This window comes from Phaseolus vulgaris, chromosome 8 (assembly GCF_000499845.2).
Source record: "Phaseolus vulgaris cultivar G19833 chromosome 8, P. vulgaris v2.0, whole genome shotgun sequence".
Classification (NCBI taxonomy): Eukaryota; Viridiplantae; Streptophyta; class Magnoliopsida; order Fabales; family Fabaceae; genus Phaseolus; species Phaseolus vulgaris.
Genome location: NC_023752.2, coordinates 53,123,113 through 53,143,833, shown reverse-complemented (window position 1 = coordinate 53,143,833; position 20,721 = coordinate 53,123,113). Strand labels below are relative to the sequence as shown.

The 20,721-nt window shown below is 30.5% G+C and overlaps 1 protein-coding gene and 1 long non-coding RNA gene across 2 annotated transcripts; both read right to left on the bottom strand.

Annotated features, from left to right (window-relative positions):
* Positions 1-6,098: 6,098 nt before the first annotated feature.
* LOC137825809 (uncharacterized) lies at positions 6,099-7,878 on the bottom strand. The gene is made up of 2 exons (XR_011083353.1): positions 7,561-7,878; positions 6,099-6,357 (listed from the first exon to the last, which is right to left on the bottom strand). It is a non-coding gene; the product is annotated as an uncharacterized lncRNA (long non-coding RNA).
* Positions 7,879-11,463: 3,585 nt separating this feature from the next.
* On the bottom strand, positions 11,464-13,975 carry LOC137826890 (glycerol-3-phosphate acyltransferase 1-like). Its single transcript, XM_068633046.1, has 2 exons — positions 12,947-13,975; positions 11,464-12,493 (listed from the first exon to the last, which is right to left on the bottom strand). The coding sequence occupies exons 1-2, from the start codon at positions 13,871-13,873 to the stop codon at positions 11,606-11,608; spliced, it is 1,815 nt and encodes a 604-aa protein (XP_068489147.1). The 5' UTR covers positions 13,874-13,975; the 3' UTR covers positions 11,464-11,605.
* Between the last annotated feature and the right edge of the window lie 6,746 nt (positions 13,976-20,721).

Genomic DNA, 20,721 nt, shown 5'->3' with positions numbered 1-20,721 from the left:
AATTCATCCATTAATGTATAGAATATAGGTTTCTCCCACTCGAACCACTTCCTTCTCCACACTATGTGCCACTTCCAAATTTTATTATCCCAGGTTCCTGCTTCGGACACTAATATAGATTTGTTTACAACATTGACACATATTATGGGCATCTTTACCTTAAACGCTATCCCACATACTGTCATCCTAGAATTTATTTTTTCTCATTTCTCACTTTCCCAAGTATGTTGTCGAAGAACCAATTGTTGCTTTGACTGTTGTTTGTCTTTAATATCCTTCCACCATCTAGATTATTTTGGAAATTTTCTTTAAACCATGTTCCTCTAGTCACCATATCTAGACTTGATTGTTTCTTTCCACTACCCTTGAGAATTTGAGCATAATTTCCAAATCCACTTGGCCAATAGTGCAATGTTAAAGGCTTTAAGATCTTTTACCTCAAGCCCCCAACTCTTCTTTCATACATATATCCTCCCATTTTAGCCATGATATTTTTCTATTCTTACTTTCCCATCCCCATAGGAAGTTTAATTGTATACTTTTAATATGCCTTTCAACCTCAGTTGACATCTTATAAAATGATATAAAATAAAAATACATTGATGTAAGTACAACTTTAATCAAACACATCCTCCCAAAGAGTGAAAGGTGTTTTCCTTTATACAAACTGCTTGCTATCTCCTAAGTTTTGTGATGATTGGCTCTTCAAAAGATATATGTTTATGGTTTCCTCCTACCCATAACCCCAAATGTGATAAACATGGTTCTACAACTCAAAATCATCGAATACATCTCTAGTTGATTTTTGTTGTAACCCTACCCCTCCATCTTAGTCTCTTGGAAGTTCACCTTTAAACCTTATGCTAACTTAAAACATCTAAGAATGCTTTAAATAGTTATGATGTTGTCAGGTCCAGCCTCACACAAGTGTATAGTATTATTTGCAAATTGTAGAAAACCCACCATAACTCCATTCTTTCCCACCTTAGTCCCCTTTAACATATTCGTGGTGTGGGCTTGTCTAACTATTCCAGTCAGCCCTTGTGTTGCTATTACAAATAAAAATGGTGCTAGTGGGTGCCCTTGTCTTAAATCTTTTTTGGGGGGAAATTCATTTGTGGGGATTATATTCACTAAAATAGTTATGATCCTGAACTTAAGCATGCTCTGATCGAAATAATCCGTAAACTACAAAATCCAAGTCTATGCAACACGTATTCTAAATAATCACATCTCACTGAATCATATGTTTTCAAAGTCGACCTTTACTACAACACCTTGTTTGTTATTTTGTTTGATCTCATCTATTGTCTCATTTGCACTTAGCACACTATCTAAAGTCCCCCTACCTTAAAAAAATTGATTATGATTCGTCAATGACTTTTGATGAAACCTTTTTAAGCCTATTTGCTAAAGTTGTGTACATAATCTTATAAAAAACATCATATAAGTAATATAAGTCTAAAGTTGTGTAAATCTTGTGAGTTATCTATCTTTGAAATAAGAGTTATAAAGGATGACATCCTTTGAAAATTCTCCTTTATGTTGAAACTCCTTTATTGCATGTATGTAATCTTCTTTAATCCTAATCCACTCCACTTTTTTTTTATATAAAATTAAAGTTAAAGTCTACTTTTATCATTGTCACAATTCCACACAACCTCTCTTATCTCATTTTCTCTAAATTCAGCAATCAACTCTTTATTACCTTCCTGTGTAATTTTTTGAAAATCTACCACATCTAACTTGTTCCTCCTTCTACATGTTTTCAAAGAGCTTTTTTACTTCTTTCTTTATTGTTCTAAGGTCCTCACCAACTACCTTCCACTATGAGATCATTTAAAACATTAATATTCCTTCTTCATTTAATTTTGGATTGATAAAAATTTTTAATTTTTTTTCTCAATTATTACCATTGTACTCTGGCCTTTTGTTCGTTAATGGCTTCAATATTAAGATTCATAAGTTGTAATTCTGCCATAATATTTTCCCTTTGCTTATTCCCTTGAGGACTCAATCCATTCACATTATCTTTCTCATCTAATTCATTAATCTTGTGAATCCATCTTTGTTTATGGCTTTGCATATTATATTGTTTTAATATTACGCATTTAATTGCTACTACGACTTACCTTTCTTTCGATTTTATTTTTTTCCTTTTTTTAATTATTTGCCACATTACTTGGATGAAGAATAATTGTGTATTAAATCAACAAGGAAATAACACTTACATCAAATCAACCCTTCTTACAACTATATACATTGCATTCCATAGGATTAGATACCAAATCCACAAAGGATAAGGACTCTCCATTCTTACGTCAATTCAAATCCTGATACATTCCACTTAGCATTCCATAGGATTAGACTCTCAAACCACTAAGAATAATTACACTCCATCTAATCTTGCACTAATCCTTGTTTAGGATCGTAATTATCTATTAAAAATATGATAATTATTTCTTAAAAATTCTGTTTTTGTGTAATAACCGCCTAATGCTAATGCTTTTCAGCAGTTTGGATTTATCTAGTAAATTGTGTTTATTATTCTCAAATTCACTGAGATATGTAATATTTCTAAGACTCCACACGACCAAAATTCACCACGTACGGAAATGGAAATAAAGGAATAGAATTTGCAATATAATCCAAATTCTAATATTATGAAAATTAATTAAAAATTCAACCCATATTTAAATATTTTTTACATTTTTTTTATTTTACACTTATTTATTATTTTAAAACTAAAAAAAATATAATTGCAAATTTGTTAAAATAGAAGGATTCTCAACTAGTTTTAAGTGTTAGATAAGGAAATTCAAACTCAGAGTTCGACTCTCCAAAAATTGAATTCTAGTTATATTCAAAATCGTGTATTGGGTGACGTGTGCCATCTGAAAATAAACACAAATAGTGGCAGGACAAAAAATTTCCTTAAATTTAACTATTAACGACATTTTTTTAATAAATATATATTAACTATTAGATTTAACATTAAACTAGTAACATCAAAATGCGCGAGCTCTAAACATTTGCAAAATAATCTTTCAACATTTTTTTATATATATAATATTTTTTATTTCAAAATATAAATATATATATATATAGAGAGAGAGAGAGAGAATATTTTTATTCCAAAAAGCCTTGTCTTAAATTAAAAGCTCACACAAATAAATAAACATAGGATAAAGCAAAAGGTTCAAAGTGGGACAATGAGCATCAATTAACTTTTTAATTGTGAGAAATTTGTAAACTTGTTTTTTTTTAAATTTAATTATTAAATAACTAAAAGATGCATCGATTTTTTGTCGTTAATAAAATCAAAAGCATTATTTTACTAATTAAGTTTGTCGCCTAATTAAGATTATTCGATCCATTCCCACAAAATGTGAAAACATTGAGTATACCTTAAATAGTTGTTTAAAAGAGTTAACCAATTTAAGCTTTTAAAATTAAAAACAGGAGTACCATATTTTCTTAAAATCATTTATTAAGTTTCTTTCGCAAAACTTATCTAAGGAATTCTTTCAAACTTTATTTTCACTTAAATTTTTGGTATAAATTATTGAAAACAATCTCAGTTTAAATTTTTTTACAGTATAATAATAACTTTTGGTTTTCTACTTATGAATTTGCTACACAATGGGGATCTTGTTTCTCTTTTAACAAGGTCACAACAAGATAGTGTTTCTATCATCTTACAAGATAGTACACGAAAATAAGAAAAATAATTTTTAATTTTATACTAATATTATTTGTAACAGATTATTTTTAAACGAAACATACAAAGAGTAATTATGAACGCAAACTTCTAATGTGTCAGAAATGGCACCCAGTTTTGAACGACTATGTTTTAAATTTTTTACACAGTAAGAGGGGTCATGCATGCAATTCGAAACCACAAATTAAAAAAAAAAATCATAATCGATTTGCAATAGTTCAAATTAAACATTAAAGAGTATTAGAATTAAATGCTTATTTTATCAATTAATACAAAAATAAATGTCCCTCACATCTATGAAATAATATCCTGAACATGAAAATTTTCAACTTTTGAATTGTTAGGGACACAATCATGTTTGCATGGAATGTGGCTTTATCTTTGCTTTCTTTCCTGCAAGAAAACAATCTTGTGTTTGGGTTTCGTGATGATCGCAACTACGTAAATTATATTACCGTTAACCATATTTCATAAATTATATTTATCACCAATTATAGTTTATAGATCAAAATTATTTTTCATATTACATTATTGAAATACTAATCGATAAAGATTTATCTAACATGTTTAATTCAGTTTCAATAATTACAAAGTGTGGTGATGAAATTATATTATTTATGTATGACCAATTAACGAAATATCAACCATTTATCTTGATTTTTTTTTATCTAGTTAGTTATCCATTTTTTTAGGATTGTAAGACTGGAGAGTAGGTTATGTTAGGTTAAAGTGTTCGTTTTAATTTTATTAATTATTTGTTGATAGAAAAATACAATCAACAAAATATTAACTATTCCATAAAATATAAGTGGTTGTTTTATGTTTTATTTATGGTGTTGTTTGATATTTGTTTGCTTATTCAACTTTGCACAAGTTGTTATTGTGTTTGTGTATCATAAATCGTAATAATGAATATGATATTTGTCAATGTTTCACTAGTTGTAATCATACTCAAAAGATAAGTTAATGATAAAATGATTATTAAGATTAAATGATACTGACCACCAACATTAGATTTTGTTAACATTGTTCAATTATTATGATAAGTGGTAATCTCAATATTCATACTAAGTGACTCACTACAATATCTTATATTGTAAAAAAAAAAAAAATAACCATTATTATTTTAGATATATTTTGTATCACTCATTCAACATATAGCACATAACGAGTTTAATCACACATAAATATAAATATGGTCAGTTCCTACCTACTATCATCAATCCAATCAACTCAGCCAACACTTTAAGCAATGCACATGACTTCTACAACATCATCTTATAATTCTTATTCTTTTATTTTACCCATTATTACTTTCCTAATTAACCAAGAGAAGTTTAGTTATCATCATCTTTATATGTATATGAAAATGGTAATATAAATATTATTAATCTAATAATCGATTCTGAACTACTCTAAAATCTCCCTTTTTTCTTCCAATTCTCAGGTAATTCTCAGGTTCAGTTGCCACTTATCTCCTAACCTAACTTGAAAATAGCATAAAAATATAATTCAAATTCGAAATAAATGAAGATAGATATAGAACTAAGGTACGTTTAAAAGAGTATTTACATTATTTATATTTATGAATATAGCTTATCACTTTTATTATTATTTAAATAAGTTTTATCATCATTTATGACTGTACATTTAATTAAGTGTTTACTAAATTTAAATGTGAATTTTAAACAAAAAGAATCGTCGCTGATGTAAAACCTTACAACGACAATATCCACAAATCAAGCCAATGCTTTAATTCTCTGGAACACAATGTGTGAAGTCCTTATAGAATAAACGAAATAAAGTAAGTTTGGTTTTGAGAAAAATGTATAAAAAAAGTAGAAATAAAGAGTAAATAAGTTGAAAATAAGAAGTAAATAAAAATAAAAATAAATATGTAATTGTTTAGTAAAAAAAAAATTTTTAAAAGTAGAGAAAAAAATATTTCATAAGATATATAGTTTGATTGATTTGATAAAAAAATAAAGATAAAAAGTAAAATGTATTTAGTTTTTTAAAATGAATTATGATTCTCGTCTCCATAAACCAAATCAACCAAATTAATTTTCCTCTTCTCCCTCTTATGAACCAAAGAAACCCTAAAGCGTTTCCCCTTCATGAAAAAAAGACCAAATGGAAAGTATGAAATGGAACTGAAGTACATTCTATTTATAGGTAGAAAAGCAGCACATGTGCCATATATCTAGTTAAGCAAACAATTTCATGTATTCTGAGGAGCAACTAATCTAGATTTTCCTGCACACAAGTATCAAAATGACTGACAATGCAACACAAACATAAATACATCACACAAAAAGTTAAAAACTAATCATGCCCTCTGATATGATGGCCATTAGCCAATCTGATATGATAGCCATTAACCACTAACCACTAGCCAGTAGGAGATTTTATTGACTCAAGAATAAATTGAAGATTGAAACATAGAATACAAGGGAACAGGAAAGGAGGAGAGGGAAATAATGTTACCCCAAATATCCATGAAGTAAAAGCATTCAATGATTCGAGATAGTACAAAGAGTTCCATCATGGTACAGACATACCTGCTCAGCTTACAGGAAGTTGTTTTGCAGTACATATGCCAGAAGGGTAGTGAAAGGACCCCAGCTTCATCATTACTGTAAATTAAACCTCAAAATTGCTCAAGATCAGGGATTATAGTACATTACCACTCACCAGATAGGACACAGGCCATTGCCAAATTATCTTCCTCATTATTATAACTCAAAACGTGGTTCAGCTGCAATATTTAAGTTAATTTATAATTTCCATGTTTAAGTTTAGCATCTATTCCCAAATTATAACAGAGAATGGAAGCAATTTGAAAAGGGGTTTAATTACTTAGTCATTGATAATCCAATTTATGTTGTAACTAGTTAAACCTGTTGGCTTCACCTCTCTATATCCGAGCTGGTGTATAGCATCAATGTGAGTGAATGAAAAATCCTTCAGAATAACCTGGTAGTTTTAGTCGTTTATGGCTGCTGCAGCATCATCAAGATTCCCATATCGAAGGGCAAATTTATTTGGGAGCAATTAGGGACCACCCCAAACAAAATCCCTTGAAGCTTGTGAATCTTGATGATGCTCCATCAGCAATCAGCGACTGTTTTCTTCAACTTTGTGATTATCATCATGAGTGTAGTAGCACCCATGCAAAATAGAAGGAAAAGGCAAAAACAAAAACAAAAGGAGGAAGCAGCCCTAACCCTAGTCCTATACCTCTAAATCCAATCCAACGAAGCCAGAAACAAATGAATAAGAAACAATAGGCCCAACCCCATCCGTGGCCTATACCTAGAACAATCACTTGGCAGTGATTTGGCCATGGTATCACTTACAAGTCCCTATATAAGAAAGAAACAAGCCTATCAGCAAAGTACTATGAATCTATGAGCAGCAAATAAATATGTTGAAAGGGAAAAAGAAAGAAAGACTAGGAGAACAAGGAAGAAGGTGAGAGTAAATGAGAAGAAAGAAGGGAGAAGGGGTAGGATCTTAAGAGAAAGAAATAGGGAAGTGAGATACATTGTGAGAGTGAAGATGGTTGTAGTATATATAGATAGAGTGATAGTATTAGCACAAGGGAATTAAGGTAGTATGTGTTGTGGGGGCGCTTATAAGTAATAAATGAGGGAAGAGATTGGTGGGTGTTTGAGATCTGTCAGTGAGAGTGAGTGAGAGAGAGAGAGAGAGAGAGAACAGTTATCCATCATAATCCTAGGTACCAAATGAACCGAAAACTTAAAAACTCTCTGACCGGGTCCTCCTTCCACAGAAGGAAACAGAATAATAGCTGAGATTTGGAAAACGAAACATACCCTTTTAGAGGATTGGGGAGTGGCGTTTAGGATTGGAGCATGTATATATCTATGGTGTGCGATTGCGTCCTCAATAAGGCTTTTCAGGTTGGGGCCGGAATTGACAGCCTCTGCCTGCACTCTTCATCCTCCTCTCACCTTTACCCTTATTATCTGTGTTAGTGTTTCAACCCTTTCACCTAGGGTTTCAACTTCTAACTTCATTGCTTTGCTTGATTCATCCCATTTCAGATACACCCCCCACTTACCAATGTCACTCCTTCCAACTTGTTCACTCCCTCATCATCCCATCACAACCTTTGGCTCACCCTTCAACAATCTTGTCCACTTTAGATTCTTCTTTCTCGAATACTATATTCAATTGGGTTACCCTCTCTATGTGCCAGCTCCTTAATTAACACTTTGGTGCCTGTTTAATCATATTAAAGTGGATTAATGGGGTCTGGTTTTTTTCTTCTTTTCTATTTGCAATCTAATTATTTCTCATGGGCCGAGTCATCACAACAAAACCTTTAGCTTAATGCACCATTTGCATTAATTCTTGTGTTTCTTTGCTACGGTTTTCTTTGTATCGATTGGAAAAGTCTCTTTCTCTAACTCACTCGTATTTTTTCAATTCTTTGATTGTCGGATCTCAGATTTATCAACTAAGTATTCGATGATATTCAATTAAGTTAATATTTGATATTAATTTATTTATAAAATTTTGTGTGATAGTGGATTTAGATTAATTATATTTTCAAAATTAATTTTTAGATTAGTATGATATTTAATTCAAATTTTCTATAAATCTTATGTTCAAATAATCTATTAGTCTCTCGTGTGTTTGAGATGTAGTTGGTTATACCTAACACATCTCGAGTACTGTATAGAGTACATCCTCTTTTATTTTTTGCTTTCTTTCTTACAAAAATTAGAGCTTTATTTATGTAGATATGAGTATTTTAGACAAGGGTGAAATATTAATTCCATATTGATACATAGGAAGTAAAACGAAAAGAAGTTTAATATAAAAAAAAGGAGAGAAAATGTGTTGTCACATATCACCTGTCACATTGTATCGTATCAATAAAAAATTGGCATAAAAATTAGAAAATATATATTTTTATTTTATAGATAATCATTTTAAAAAAATGCATTTACTTGTTTCTTTGAATAAAATAGGTTGACTACGTAAAGGTTAATAATAGAGACTAAATAACCAATTTTTTAATATTGACAAGAGATGGAACAAACTTTCTTGTAGAGATAAAAAGTTATGTTGCGACTCAATTATTTATATTATATATTTATTAGGATAAACACATGCAAAAGAACGCGTTTCCGTATTTTTTAAAAAAATATTAAAGATAAATATATTTACAAGTGAAAATTAATTTGTTATTTTTTAGTTGAGAATCATGCAATTATCATTACATGGAAATTATACACTTATGTATTTTATTACATCATAAAATTATTTCAGTTTAGGAAAAATAATATTGGTAACACTAGAAACAATTTAAAAAATATATCTCTCTCTATTATATAAAAGTATATATAATCAGTTTTTTTTTGTAAAAGTATATGTTATTGTAATCTAATTGATTATGATATATATAGTGTTGTTATTTGGGAAAATGAAGAATATTTATCAGATGGGCAAAGACATAGTTGAATTGGAACTTAGAGTAAAGAAGAAATTTGATCGAAAAGGAGTGTGAATAGTCACCACTTTGTAGAGAGTTGGTTGATGTTAAGCCACAAAAAGACTGTCAAAATAAGATAGTTTGGTTAGTTCGGGAGGATGAAGTGTTCTCAGTAAAGTCGGCTTACGATGTTTTACAATCAAGTACCTTGTTCGTACCTTGTCTTGCATTGAAAATTCTATGGGATATAAAAGTGATTCCTAATGTCTTTTCTTTATCATGGAGAATCCTTAGAGGTAAGGTCTCGATGAGAGTTCTAGAAGAGGAGTCATCCTTCCCTCCTTGACGTGTCCTCTTTGCAATCAGACTGAGGAAACGACCCACCACCTCTTTGCAGAGTGTAAGATAGCATTTCAGGTTTGGTCGTTGGTGTCCAGATGAGTGGAGATACAGGTAGCTTATCATAATTATTTGAAACACCACTTGGTACGATTCTACTTGTTCCAGTTTAACCCAAAAAAGAAATAGAGTGTGGAAAGGCGTTTGGGTAGCCGTATTGTGGAGTATTTAGAATCATAAGAATGAGATTGCTTTTAAAGAGGGTAGGGTGGATGCAGATGAAATCTTTAGTATAGCCCAGTTACAAGCATAGTCATGGATGAAGAAAAAAATTAACTACTTTTGTTTTTCCTACTCCGAATGGATTCTTTATCCAACGAATTTTTATTTTCTCTTAGTTAGTCTTGGCTCGACTATGTGGCTATTAATGAGGGGAGTGGTTAGTTAGGAGGTGTTTTATCATGGTAGTCATTGCCTACACTGGTAAAAAAAACTAAAAAAAAATGACTAAGAATAACGACATTTAAAAAAAAACATCTTAAAAAAAAGTGCAATGACATTTCTATAATTATTTTGAATTTATGATGAGAAATAACGACTGTTATCATTATTACTTTAGTTAAATTTAGAATGAGAGTGTACTACTTGTATATATAACCATTTGTTTTGATTTCAATAACAATAAAATATATATATATATATTCATTCTCATATTTTTTACATTTCTTCTACTCTTTTGTTCTCTTTTATTTATCTCTGTTCTATTTCGTAATACAAAGAGTTAAAAAATCAGCTATATAACAATTTTATTTATTTTCAATTCTTAATGAATGTATACAATTTGATATATATGTAAGATTGTGTTTAAAACTATTATCACCTTAGTAAAAAATTCGTAGGCGGGTATATGACCTATCAAATTAATTTTTTTAAAATGCAAAATTATTAATTGAAGTTTTCCAATCACGTAATGTTGATATTTGACTTTTCAAAATATAAAATAATTCATTTAATCCATATTTTTAATACTATTAATCTGAATAGGATCTAAAAAAATTTAGCTTAGAAACAAAATCTGCAAAGTGACTGTATTAGTTATAGGTATATATGGTTAATACTATTCTATGACAAATACATGCATTTAAAGATAACTTAGTTTTTTTTAATATGTAATAAGTTTAAATTTAAAGTTAAAAAAAATTGTTGTAAAAAAAAACATTGTACCAAAACTTTTAAAATTTAGATGGGTAACTAGACATTAAACACTGGTAAGGAATTTCCTTCTTATAATAGTTTTATACAAAAAAAAATACATAATTATATTTTAGTTTTATTAAAAAAAAATGTCACTATCAAAGTTTACAAATGTATTATAATTTTTTTTTGTGGATTTTGTAAAATACTTTAATTCAAGTACAATCTTAACTCTTGACCACGACAACATTGATTCGGGTTGACCCATGCCGTCGGAACAACAACTCTGTTTCGTATTGAAAGTCTTCAAGAAAAGTTAGTTTTGTTAGGTTAGTTAGCAGTTTTCCAAATACTAAAAAAGTAGCTTACCCAAACTAAATTCTTCGTTCTTGTATTTGATAAACACTTCTTCATCATATTACCAAAATTCTTAGTTACTTTTAGTTGGAAGTGATTTTCAAACTTTTAGTCTGTTTAACACTAGTTCTGATTGTTTAATATTTTGTTTCATTTACCCAGTAATAATATTTTGTTAAAAAGTGCATTTTTTAAAATAAAAATTTGGTAGTCCAAGTGTCATCTTCTCCTCCAAAGCAATCACATCCTTAAATAAATATTGAAGTATTGAGTACTATAACTAATTTAAACTTCAAATGTTTAACAGCAATTAATATAATGGTGTGTTTATTATTTTGTTAGGTGATAATAATGTTGGTACTTGTGTTGTACTTGCAATCTGCTATAAGCTTTGTAAGACTTATTTACTTTTAAATGATGGTATCATATATCACAATCATAAATGTCATATCCAACCAAAACATAAACATAAATAAAGCAACAAAGAGAAAAGAGTGTACAAGATGAAATCTGAGAAGATTATGTCACTAGCATTTTGTTGTCCACTTGTCTTGTTTGACAATCCCTTCATTCCCTGCAAGCATCATGTACTTGTCCTTTCTTGTTAGTGTTGTGCACTCAAATCCCAAAGCATCAGCTAACTGTTTCTGTATGTAGTTTGCCACTTCACAGCTTGATCTTCCTCCAGCACATGTAAGTTCTTTGGGAACTTTTCTAAGAACTTCAATATTACAGCTTGGCCTTGGATTCATGAGAAAGAAAATAGGGTCCAAGCACTTCAACCCGCTTGCTGTGGTCCCATAGAACATGCTCACATGAGTATTGATAGCCACAGGCACAATCTCATCAGCCAATTCTGCAAACAATGAGCTGAACCTCAGTAAATATGGTTCCCTACAAGTTGTTCCTTCAGGACACACCACCAAATCTCCTTCTCTGAGAAGCCTTTCCATTGTTTCACCATCTTTTTTTCTGTCCCTTGTTAGTCTCACTGTCCTTATAGGGGCTATCAACTCAGACACCTTACTCAAGCTGTATGTGACTGCAGTCAAAGGCTTTGCCAAACTTGTGCTTAGGAAAACAGGATCAAGAAGAGTCCTGTGGGAGCAAACATAGAGGACCCCTTGATTTTGCTCTGACTTTTCAGGGATACTGCCTTTGATATTGATATTTAAGCCACTCCAAACCCCTAAGGACAATGCCCATCCATAAGGAAGTAAAACGCCTAGAAGGATTCTATAAATGGCCAGAACAATTCCAAATGGAAACCACATGAACATATAGAGAGCTGCCGAGGGAGTAGGCAGGAATGCTAGTCTTCCATCATGAAATATTAGGGGCTTTGGATATTTGTCCCTTGGCATCACTGAGCTTGAGTTGTTCTTGCTCTCTTCATTGTTCACCACATATGCTTCCTGCATTGTCATGTAGCTGGAATTAGACACTATATATGCATCAAGAGACTTAATAAAAACATGTCTACTAAGTTATAATCTGTATCAAGATTATAAAAAAAGTGTGACGGTGGTTTTGGTCACGATGTCAAGGAATTTTTTGTCTTTGTGCTGCTGTAAAGTAATCATCACAATCCTAGCTGTATCTGTGGTGACAAATAGTGACGGTGACTGCTATTCAAAACCTTGACATTAATGAAAAAGAGTCATAAAATTTTGTGCTAACGAAACTTGTCAAAAATGGAAATGACACTTTACAGCTGAACAATAGGTACAGTCAGGTTACACAGTGAGCTTTGATTAACCTTTGCTTTTTAATTTAAATGGTCTTCTTGTTTATCAAGAGCGCTGAACACGCAAGAGTTAAACAGTAACTGGGGTAGTTAAACAGTGGAGCTATAACCTCAGACTTACCTTGCAAAGGGAGAGGAAAAGATGATCATGAACAGCCGAGCTTCCAACCCCAATATCAGGTTTTGTGTCTCCAAAATAATCCTTCAGTGCTCTGTGCTTCACAAGTAAACCAGAACCAGAAAGCAAACCAGTGAAGTAGCAACCAACAGTGTGCAACTCTGTGCCTACAACAGCACCAACGCTCAAATACTCCTTAAGAAACCCTTCCACCATAACTCTAGGCACACTTGTGAAGACAACTTTAGACCCTGCAGAGGCCAGAACCTGGTAAGAATGAAGGTTGAGATTCTCCAAATAAAACTTGGGTAAAACCGCCCTTGATATACTTTCCATGGCATTTGTTCTTAGCCCACAGAAGGTGATGAAAGTCATGACCCTAAGCCTTAGCTCGTGGTTTAAAATCCACAACACAGGACAAGACAAAAGCAAGAGGAGTGCTCTGAAAATGCTGCCACCTTCAAAGGCAACAAGCATGAAATAAGGAAAGAAAGAGTGGGACCTCAAAAGGACTCTATGAATGTCACAAGCCACAAGTGTGTGTGACTCTCTACCCTCAAAATCATATTTAGCAACACTAGGAAAAGAAGAAGGTTGAGGGGGTGGTTTGGATGACAAATACCCGAAATGGAACCCGTAACTCTTCATTTTCCTTGCAGCTCTATAGTAAGAGTTTGCAAGCAGCTGGTACAACACCCAGTCTGCAAGCCTCAGGAGCACCATTGGGAACTCCATGCTCTCTTTTGAAACCGGTTGATGAAGACGTGTTTGAGAAGGAGCCAGATAGGCAAGAAGAGTAAATGGAAGAAGAAGAGTGAGAGTGTGTATCTGTGGAGAAGAGGAAGGTGAGAAGGGAATATTTATAGAGTCATTAAAAGGGTGCAGGAGGAAGTTTTGATTGTGGCATTTGGTTAACCACACTGCTTGCATTAACTTCACCTTCCCCTTTTTTTTTTCTTTTGTTGCCGTTTATAGCATTGGCTTACAGCATTTTTCTTTCATGGAAGTGCACTCTACATGGTGCCAGATAATATTAGCTTGGCTACTCTGCCATAAATACAGTAGGTTGGTTAAAATGTTGGTGACCGCCATTGAGAGCTTTTAGTCTCTCTTTGAAATGTTGCCACAAGCACACGCTGCGCCACCAATTTTAAATATGCCTTGGGAATCTGTGTGAATCATCTCTTTGAAAAACACCCTTTGGTCAAACAAATTTCCATCCAAACTTGCCCTTTTTCTCTTGCCATCTTCCAATAGCAAGTTAGATCACCCACATCTTCGAATCAATTGACTTTCCAAAACCACTCACAGAATCATCGCTAGTCAAATTGCAATTGCTCCTCTCATTAAAAACCTGTCGTTGACTACTGCTTCTATTTCTATATTCTCAGAGCACTACCATTTCATTCATTTTATGTTTTATTAACCCTTTGACTTTGTTATCTTATGCTCTCTGCTGCATATGCATTGCATTCCCAAGGCTATGAACAGCTACAGGGTTTCTTTTTATTGCCTAACTACCATTCATTTCAAATAGTTCAATAGTGATATACTGTTTTGTATACGTTGAATTAATGGAGGTAGTTAATCATCAATTTTTTATTATTGAATTTAAGTACATATATTTTATGAGTGCAAGTGTTGTTTAATTTTTATTTGTTAATACTTGTTGTTTAAATGAAGTGATAGTAAATTTTGTGTGATTTAGCAGAAAGCATGCATGGTAGGTAAAAGCAAAGTGTTATTATTAAAAATGTAATGACATGCCTTTGGTACAAAATGTTTGAAAAGGTTGAGGAACTTGTTTGTTTGATGTTGTGTTTCTTTGTGTGACGGTGAGAACAGCAATTCATGTCACCCTCGTTTTGTGGTTTGGTGAAGCCTTAATCATTTGATATTGCTGTTGAAGGCACGTAGTTTGTATGGAAACGTTAAGAAGATTCACGTATCTATGGCTTCTTCTCATTTCTCTTTCCCCTTTCTTACATCAATTCACTTTAAACATTTTTAATTCAACCACAATTTATAATTGATTTTTAATTGCACACTAAAAATTAATTAATTTTTAAAAACTATTATGTAAAAATAATTGTGATACAAATTAATACTTTTATCTTTAAGTAAAGTTGATAATTATAATTGATTTTTGTTATAAGAGAAATATTGTATAATTTAGTATTTAAATATGAATATTTTTGTATATAATAATGTATAATTATTTTCATTAAAAAAATCTGTAATTTATATTTATATATGATTTGTTTTATAGTTTTTTAAACATTACAATGTTACTTTCGAATTATTAAAATTTATATAATAAAAGTTAAATGCATGTTATTATTTAATTGAAACCTTTTGAATATTAACATTTTAACATTAAAAGTGTAATGTAATTCAATTTGTTAAAAACCAGTTAGATAATTTAATGAGTTTATTAATCAAATGTTCAGTGTATTAGAAAAATTAAGCATATTTGAAAAAAATTAATTTAAGTATGTATTTTTTTCTAATATCATAATTTTAATACTTAAATATATATGTAATTAATATACTTTACACGTTCGGCTGTTTATGAAAATTATCATTTATTTTATTTAAAATAGGATTATTTGATTAAAAAATAGCCAATTAAAGGTTGTTTTATTCAAACATTTAAACATATGTTTAAGTTATACTATAATAATCATCCTTCTTTATTTTATTCAATATAGTAACTTTTAATTAATGTATAAATTGCATGTCAATTATCATAATTTATTATTATTATTATTATTATTATTATTATTATTATTATTATTATTATTATTTTCAATTTTTAAGCTAAATTTAAGTTTTAAATCTTGAAATCGCCATATTTATTTATAGCTTTTTTATGATAATTAATTATGTTCAATATAAAATTCAATCATAATATAAATAACTAATTTTTTTATATATATTTTTCGTTTATTATATTTACCTGACCTAGTTATTAGTGGCTAAATGGTTTAATTGATATAACACAGGTTATAAAAGTGAACATAAATATCAAATAGGGCTAAAATCGTATATAAATAAGAAAATATCTTAATTTCAAAATTTATAAAAAAATAACAAATTGTCTTGTTTAAACTAAATAATGTTTTCTCTCACATATGAAAATAAAATCGAAGTTTGTTATTCGCTTTTTTATTTTTCTTATTATTCATGTAATTTTGTGACAGGATATTTTTCTACTCAATATGTTATAAATACAAATGCAAATTTCACTATTTTTTCAAAAATAAAAACGAAATGTAAATAATAAATATATATCATAAGTTATTAACAAAATATCAGAACAATTTAACATATATTTAATTAGAATCTGCATATTTAAAATAAATTTAGTCATAAAATTATAAATACACAAATTTAAAAGAATAAGCTATACCATTGTATAAAGAGGATATATTATTTATTAATTTTTTTATGTCATTTTTTATTTGGAGAATTTTATCTTTTAATATTTTTTATTTAATAAATTAAATAATTTGTTTAATTTAAAATAGTTAAATACATTTTCTTTTTCAAATAAAAATTGCATAATTTTTAATCTTATTTATATGAAATTATATGTATTAAATTATTTTATTTTTTAATTAATTACTTATGAAATAATAAAATTATATTTTTTAATATGATGAAAATGTAAATATATCAGGCATGGTATGTTTACTAATTATTATATTTGTTTATTAGTGTTAATTTTTAACTTTAAAATTAAAGATTGAGTATAAGTTTTAACTTTTAAATTTTGAAAATAATTGTATTTATTATCGTTTTGAAAATTGGATCAAACTAGCTTATTTGTGAACAAGTCCAGTCGAAAACCAATGTGCACACCAAATATTTTCAGAACCAATGAGAATCAGTCAAAAACCGGTCAAACTTATGGATTAAACTTTTCAAAATCGTGATTTAAAAATATCAAATTTAATTTAAATTAAATAAAAAAAATTATATTTAACAATTTAAAAAATTTATATGAATTATTTTTAATCCATTTTTTTTTACGATTAAAAATGTATGTTTAGCTATATATATATATTAATTTTTCTTATTTTCCTATAATTCTATATTATATTAAATTTTCAGTTTTTTATTTTGTAAATAAATTTATTTAATAATTAACATAATTATTATAATATTTTTTTTTACATTTCTGTATTTATTTTGAATGTCAATAATAACATAAAATGATGTGTATTTTAGTATTATAATATTATATTATGTAATTGTTATTTATTAAAACCTATTACACTTTAGTAACTATTGAAAAATCAAACCTTAAAAGCACATTCCTAATGTTCGATTTATATATATATATAAGCAAAACGACAATAAATATATATTTTTATTTAATTAAATTTTATGTTCTTCATAAACTTTGATATTTTAATTATTTTTTAGTAAATAAATTATTTTATTGAATAATTTAAAATATTTAATTTATGTTTAAGGGTTTTGTTGTTTGATTTTATGATGAATGGAAGATGTTATTGTTAGTTTAGATTGTGATAGTTGACATGTTTCCACATATTAGAAACTAAAAGGTGTTGTGATTAATGTAAAATAATATTATTCTTGATTTTTACAATTGAAAACTACATTATTTTTAAAGTATATGAATGTAAATGAAAATCATTAAAAGGAAAGTAAAAAAAAAAAAAAGGTAAATGCGTGGCCGCGTGAAGGGTATAGGAGGAGTTGAGTTGAGACTCGTGTAGTAAACGTTACGCGTTGAAGGTACTGAAATTGATGCAAATGAAGGTGAAATTGATGCAAATGAAGGTGAAATTGAATGGGAAAAAAACTCACCTTTGCTCTCCACACTCCTCTCACGCTCATTTTTTGCACTCCACAACCCATTCAGTTTTTTTCACACACTCACCTACGCCACTCACGCTATCTCACTTTTTTTTGTTTTGGGCATCCATATTTTTACATTCCTATTTGCTGCTTCATAATACAACCGTCTCGTATGACGGTTTTAATATTAAATAAATAATGTGTGAGTTCTAGTTGTTGAGGTGAAAAAATTGAAAAAAAAATTGTATTTGAACGGTGCGTTTCAAGATTTGGCAATGAAGAACATTTGAAAGGTAGGATTTCGAAGGAAGAACATTTCGTTTGAGGGTTGTAGATTGTAAAGGGAGACCGTTTGCATTTGAGGATTGTTAGTTGCGAACGAAGAGGTGCAATTTTGTGTGCACCGTTTAGCAAAAGCAACAACGGGATTTGGAGGGATTTTTCGATTAGGGTGTTTTCGATTGCAGCGGTTTTTGAATGGAGAATGAAGCATATGAGAGGTGTGTTGCCGTCTTGAGGGGTTTAGGATTTTCGTTTAAGAGTGCAATTTCGATTGAGGTATGTATTTTGCTTTGTTTGATACAGGGTTATTTGTTTGGTTGTTTTGCTATTACTTTTATTTCTGTTTTTTAGCGTTGAGTGTAGTGTAATTTCGTTTGTTTGTTTGGTGTTGTGGTTTCTGAGTTTTGAAGTTTGAATGAATTTGGGGTTGGTTTTGAAGTTTTTGTTTGTCCAAAAGGTTAGGGACTGAGTTACTGGTGATAGAATTCAATGTGAATGTTAATGTCCTGAATTAGTGACACTGACATGGGGAGGTGGTAACCCCTTTCTTTTTTATGTGGTGACCTATGAAACAGTTTTTGCACTGTCATGTTGTCTTATCAGTGTTATGTTTGCATGTCCTGTTTTGGTCTTTTATTTTTTATTTTTTTGGTGAGATGGAGATGTTACCTAACTTAGGTGGTTTGGTTCATGCTAGTTATGAGAATTTAGATCGATGATTGCTTTGTGCTTTTGTAGAGAGGTGGCATGCAGAAACAAACACATTTCGTTTACCTATTGAGGAGATGACCATCACTCTTGATGATGTGTCAAATTTGTTGCATCTGCCCATTGTCGACCAATTTTACACGCACCAGACCTTAGATGTAGATGCAGCGAATGATTTGTTGGTAGAAACCCTCCGTGTTGACCATGGAATTGCATCTGAAGAGACAAGACCTCAAAATCTTTGTCAATTGACAACTTAGATGAACATTATTGAGTTGCAATATCTTCGAAGCTTAATCGAGTTCACATGAGATGTACTGATTTAAGTGGTATGTTACTCAAATCAAATGAAGCCAATTGACACGCATACGGAAGACCATGAGTACATGTAAGCGTACATCCACCACACTAATTTTTATCAAGCTCTCGACAATAAGGTGCGAGGTTTGATAAAAAAATAGTATGGTGGTTGTAGAGAGGTTCAAAGCATATTTAGACACAAAAGCTTTGTATGTTGTAACCTTAAACCAATGTCCGGCCACATGCAAACTCTTTTGGAATGAAGCTTTGATTGCATTATGTTGTAAAATAATCATCTTGTTGATCGAATCCCAACAGAAACATAAATCCCCCATGGAATTTTGAAGAATTCTCTTTAGGCTCCAATGTGCCGCCTCAACCATGTTACTTGTTCTGTTTCTTAAGTGAATCACCTTATATGTCCATGCCTTCACAAATTTTTCTTTATGTGCACGTAATCATGTAGCCATCACATAATCAACAAATATAGGTCATGGAGAACAGAAAACTTGAAATCCATTGACACGATCTTCAAAGGCCTCAACAATATCACAATCCACAACAGACCCTCAAGCTTGCATTATTTGATCTCATGCCTCTCTTGGATGCACCAACATTTTACATTTTTCTTTTACATTTTTATCAATGTGAATCGACATAGCAAATTATAAGCTTCAGGAAACACGATTCTGATTGCATTCATTAAGACAATGTCTTTATCACATACCACCACCCTAGGGTATGAATCAACTCTAAAAAACAACCCTTTAAGTCTGTCAAGGGCATGTCTCGCTCCAGTAACAACATAAATTGTTGCTTTTCTGTTTTGTGATCTCATTGTGATCTTCAGTGAACACTCATTGCATTATGAACTTGCTTTATCGTCATCACATTCTTCTCATTTCTCTCTTTCAAGGTTAGCAAAATATTCCTTGGCTTCACTGAAGTGTCAGTCATATCCTCAACCATAGTTTTTTCCTCAACATTTAACCTTTCAGCATACGGATGACCCACCAATGTCTCTGCCAAATCATGATTGTGAGAACCACAAATTAATTCAACCATCCACCCTTCACCACCTTTGACTGGTTTACCTCACAATTTGAAAGGACATTCACACTTTTTACTTCTAGTTCAACTGATATCTACGTCTTTCTTATACGGATTGTATTTACCTCCTCTCTTACAACCTAATAATACATACATCATCCTTCCTCATTACCCCGTCCATGTATCCGACCTTAATATAACAATAACAAATCCATAACTATAGCCAACACTTCTCGCTCACTCTAACAACTTCTATCGATTACGAAATACCTGCAATAAAATATGTCAAATTTTAAAATCGTTCACAAACTACAATTCACACACCTAATATTTACCTTACCTCATTTGTAGTAAACGCCTCACTACGCTCATGTGCCCTATGTTCATTATCTAACGCATTATAAGTTATTGATTGTTCTAGATCAACATCATCTAATTCATCCCACACATCAATATCCCCTGAAATTCCCATGTATGAGTCTGTTGTATCCATTTGCAATGCTAGAAAAAAAATATTAGTTACCTTTCAGATATTAATATCCGTAAGCCTAAAAAAACCTTCAGGATGTAGAAATTCAAACCCCAAAAAACCATTATGGATATTCATA

What these genes read in the sequence shown, in the direction of transcription:
- LOC137826890 (XM_068633046.1), bottom strand. Translation starts at nt 13,873, where the DNA reads ATGCAAGCAGTGTGGTTAACCAAATGCCACAATCAAAACTTCCTCCTG. An exon ending in TTTTCCTCTCCCTTTGCAAG is followed by an intron (nt 12,494 to 12,946) that starts GTAAGTCTGAGG and finishes ATGACAATGCAG; the next exon opens with GAAGCATATGTGGTGAACAA.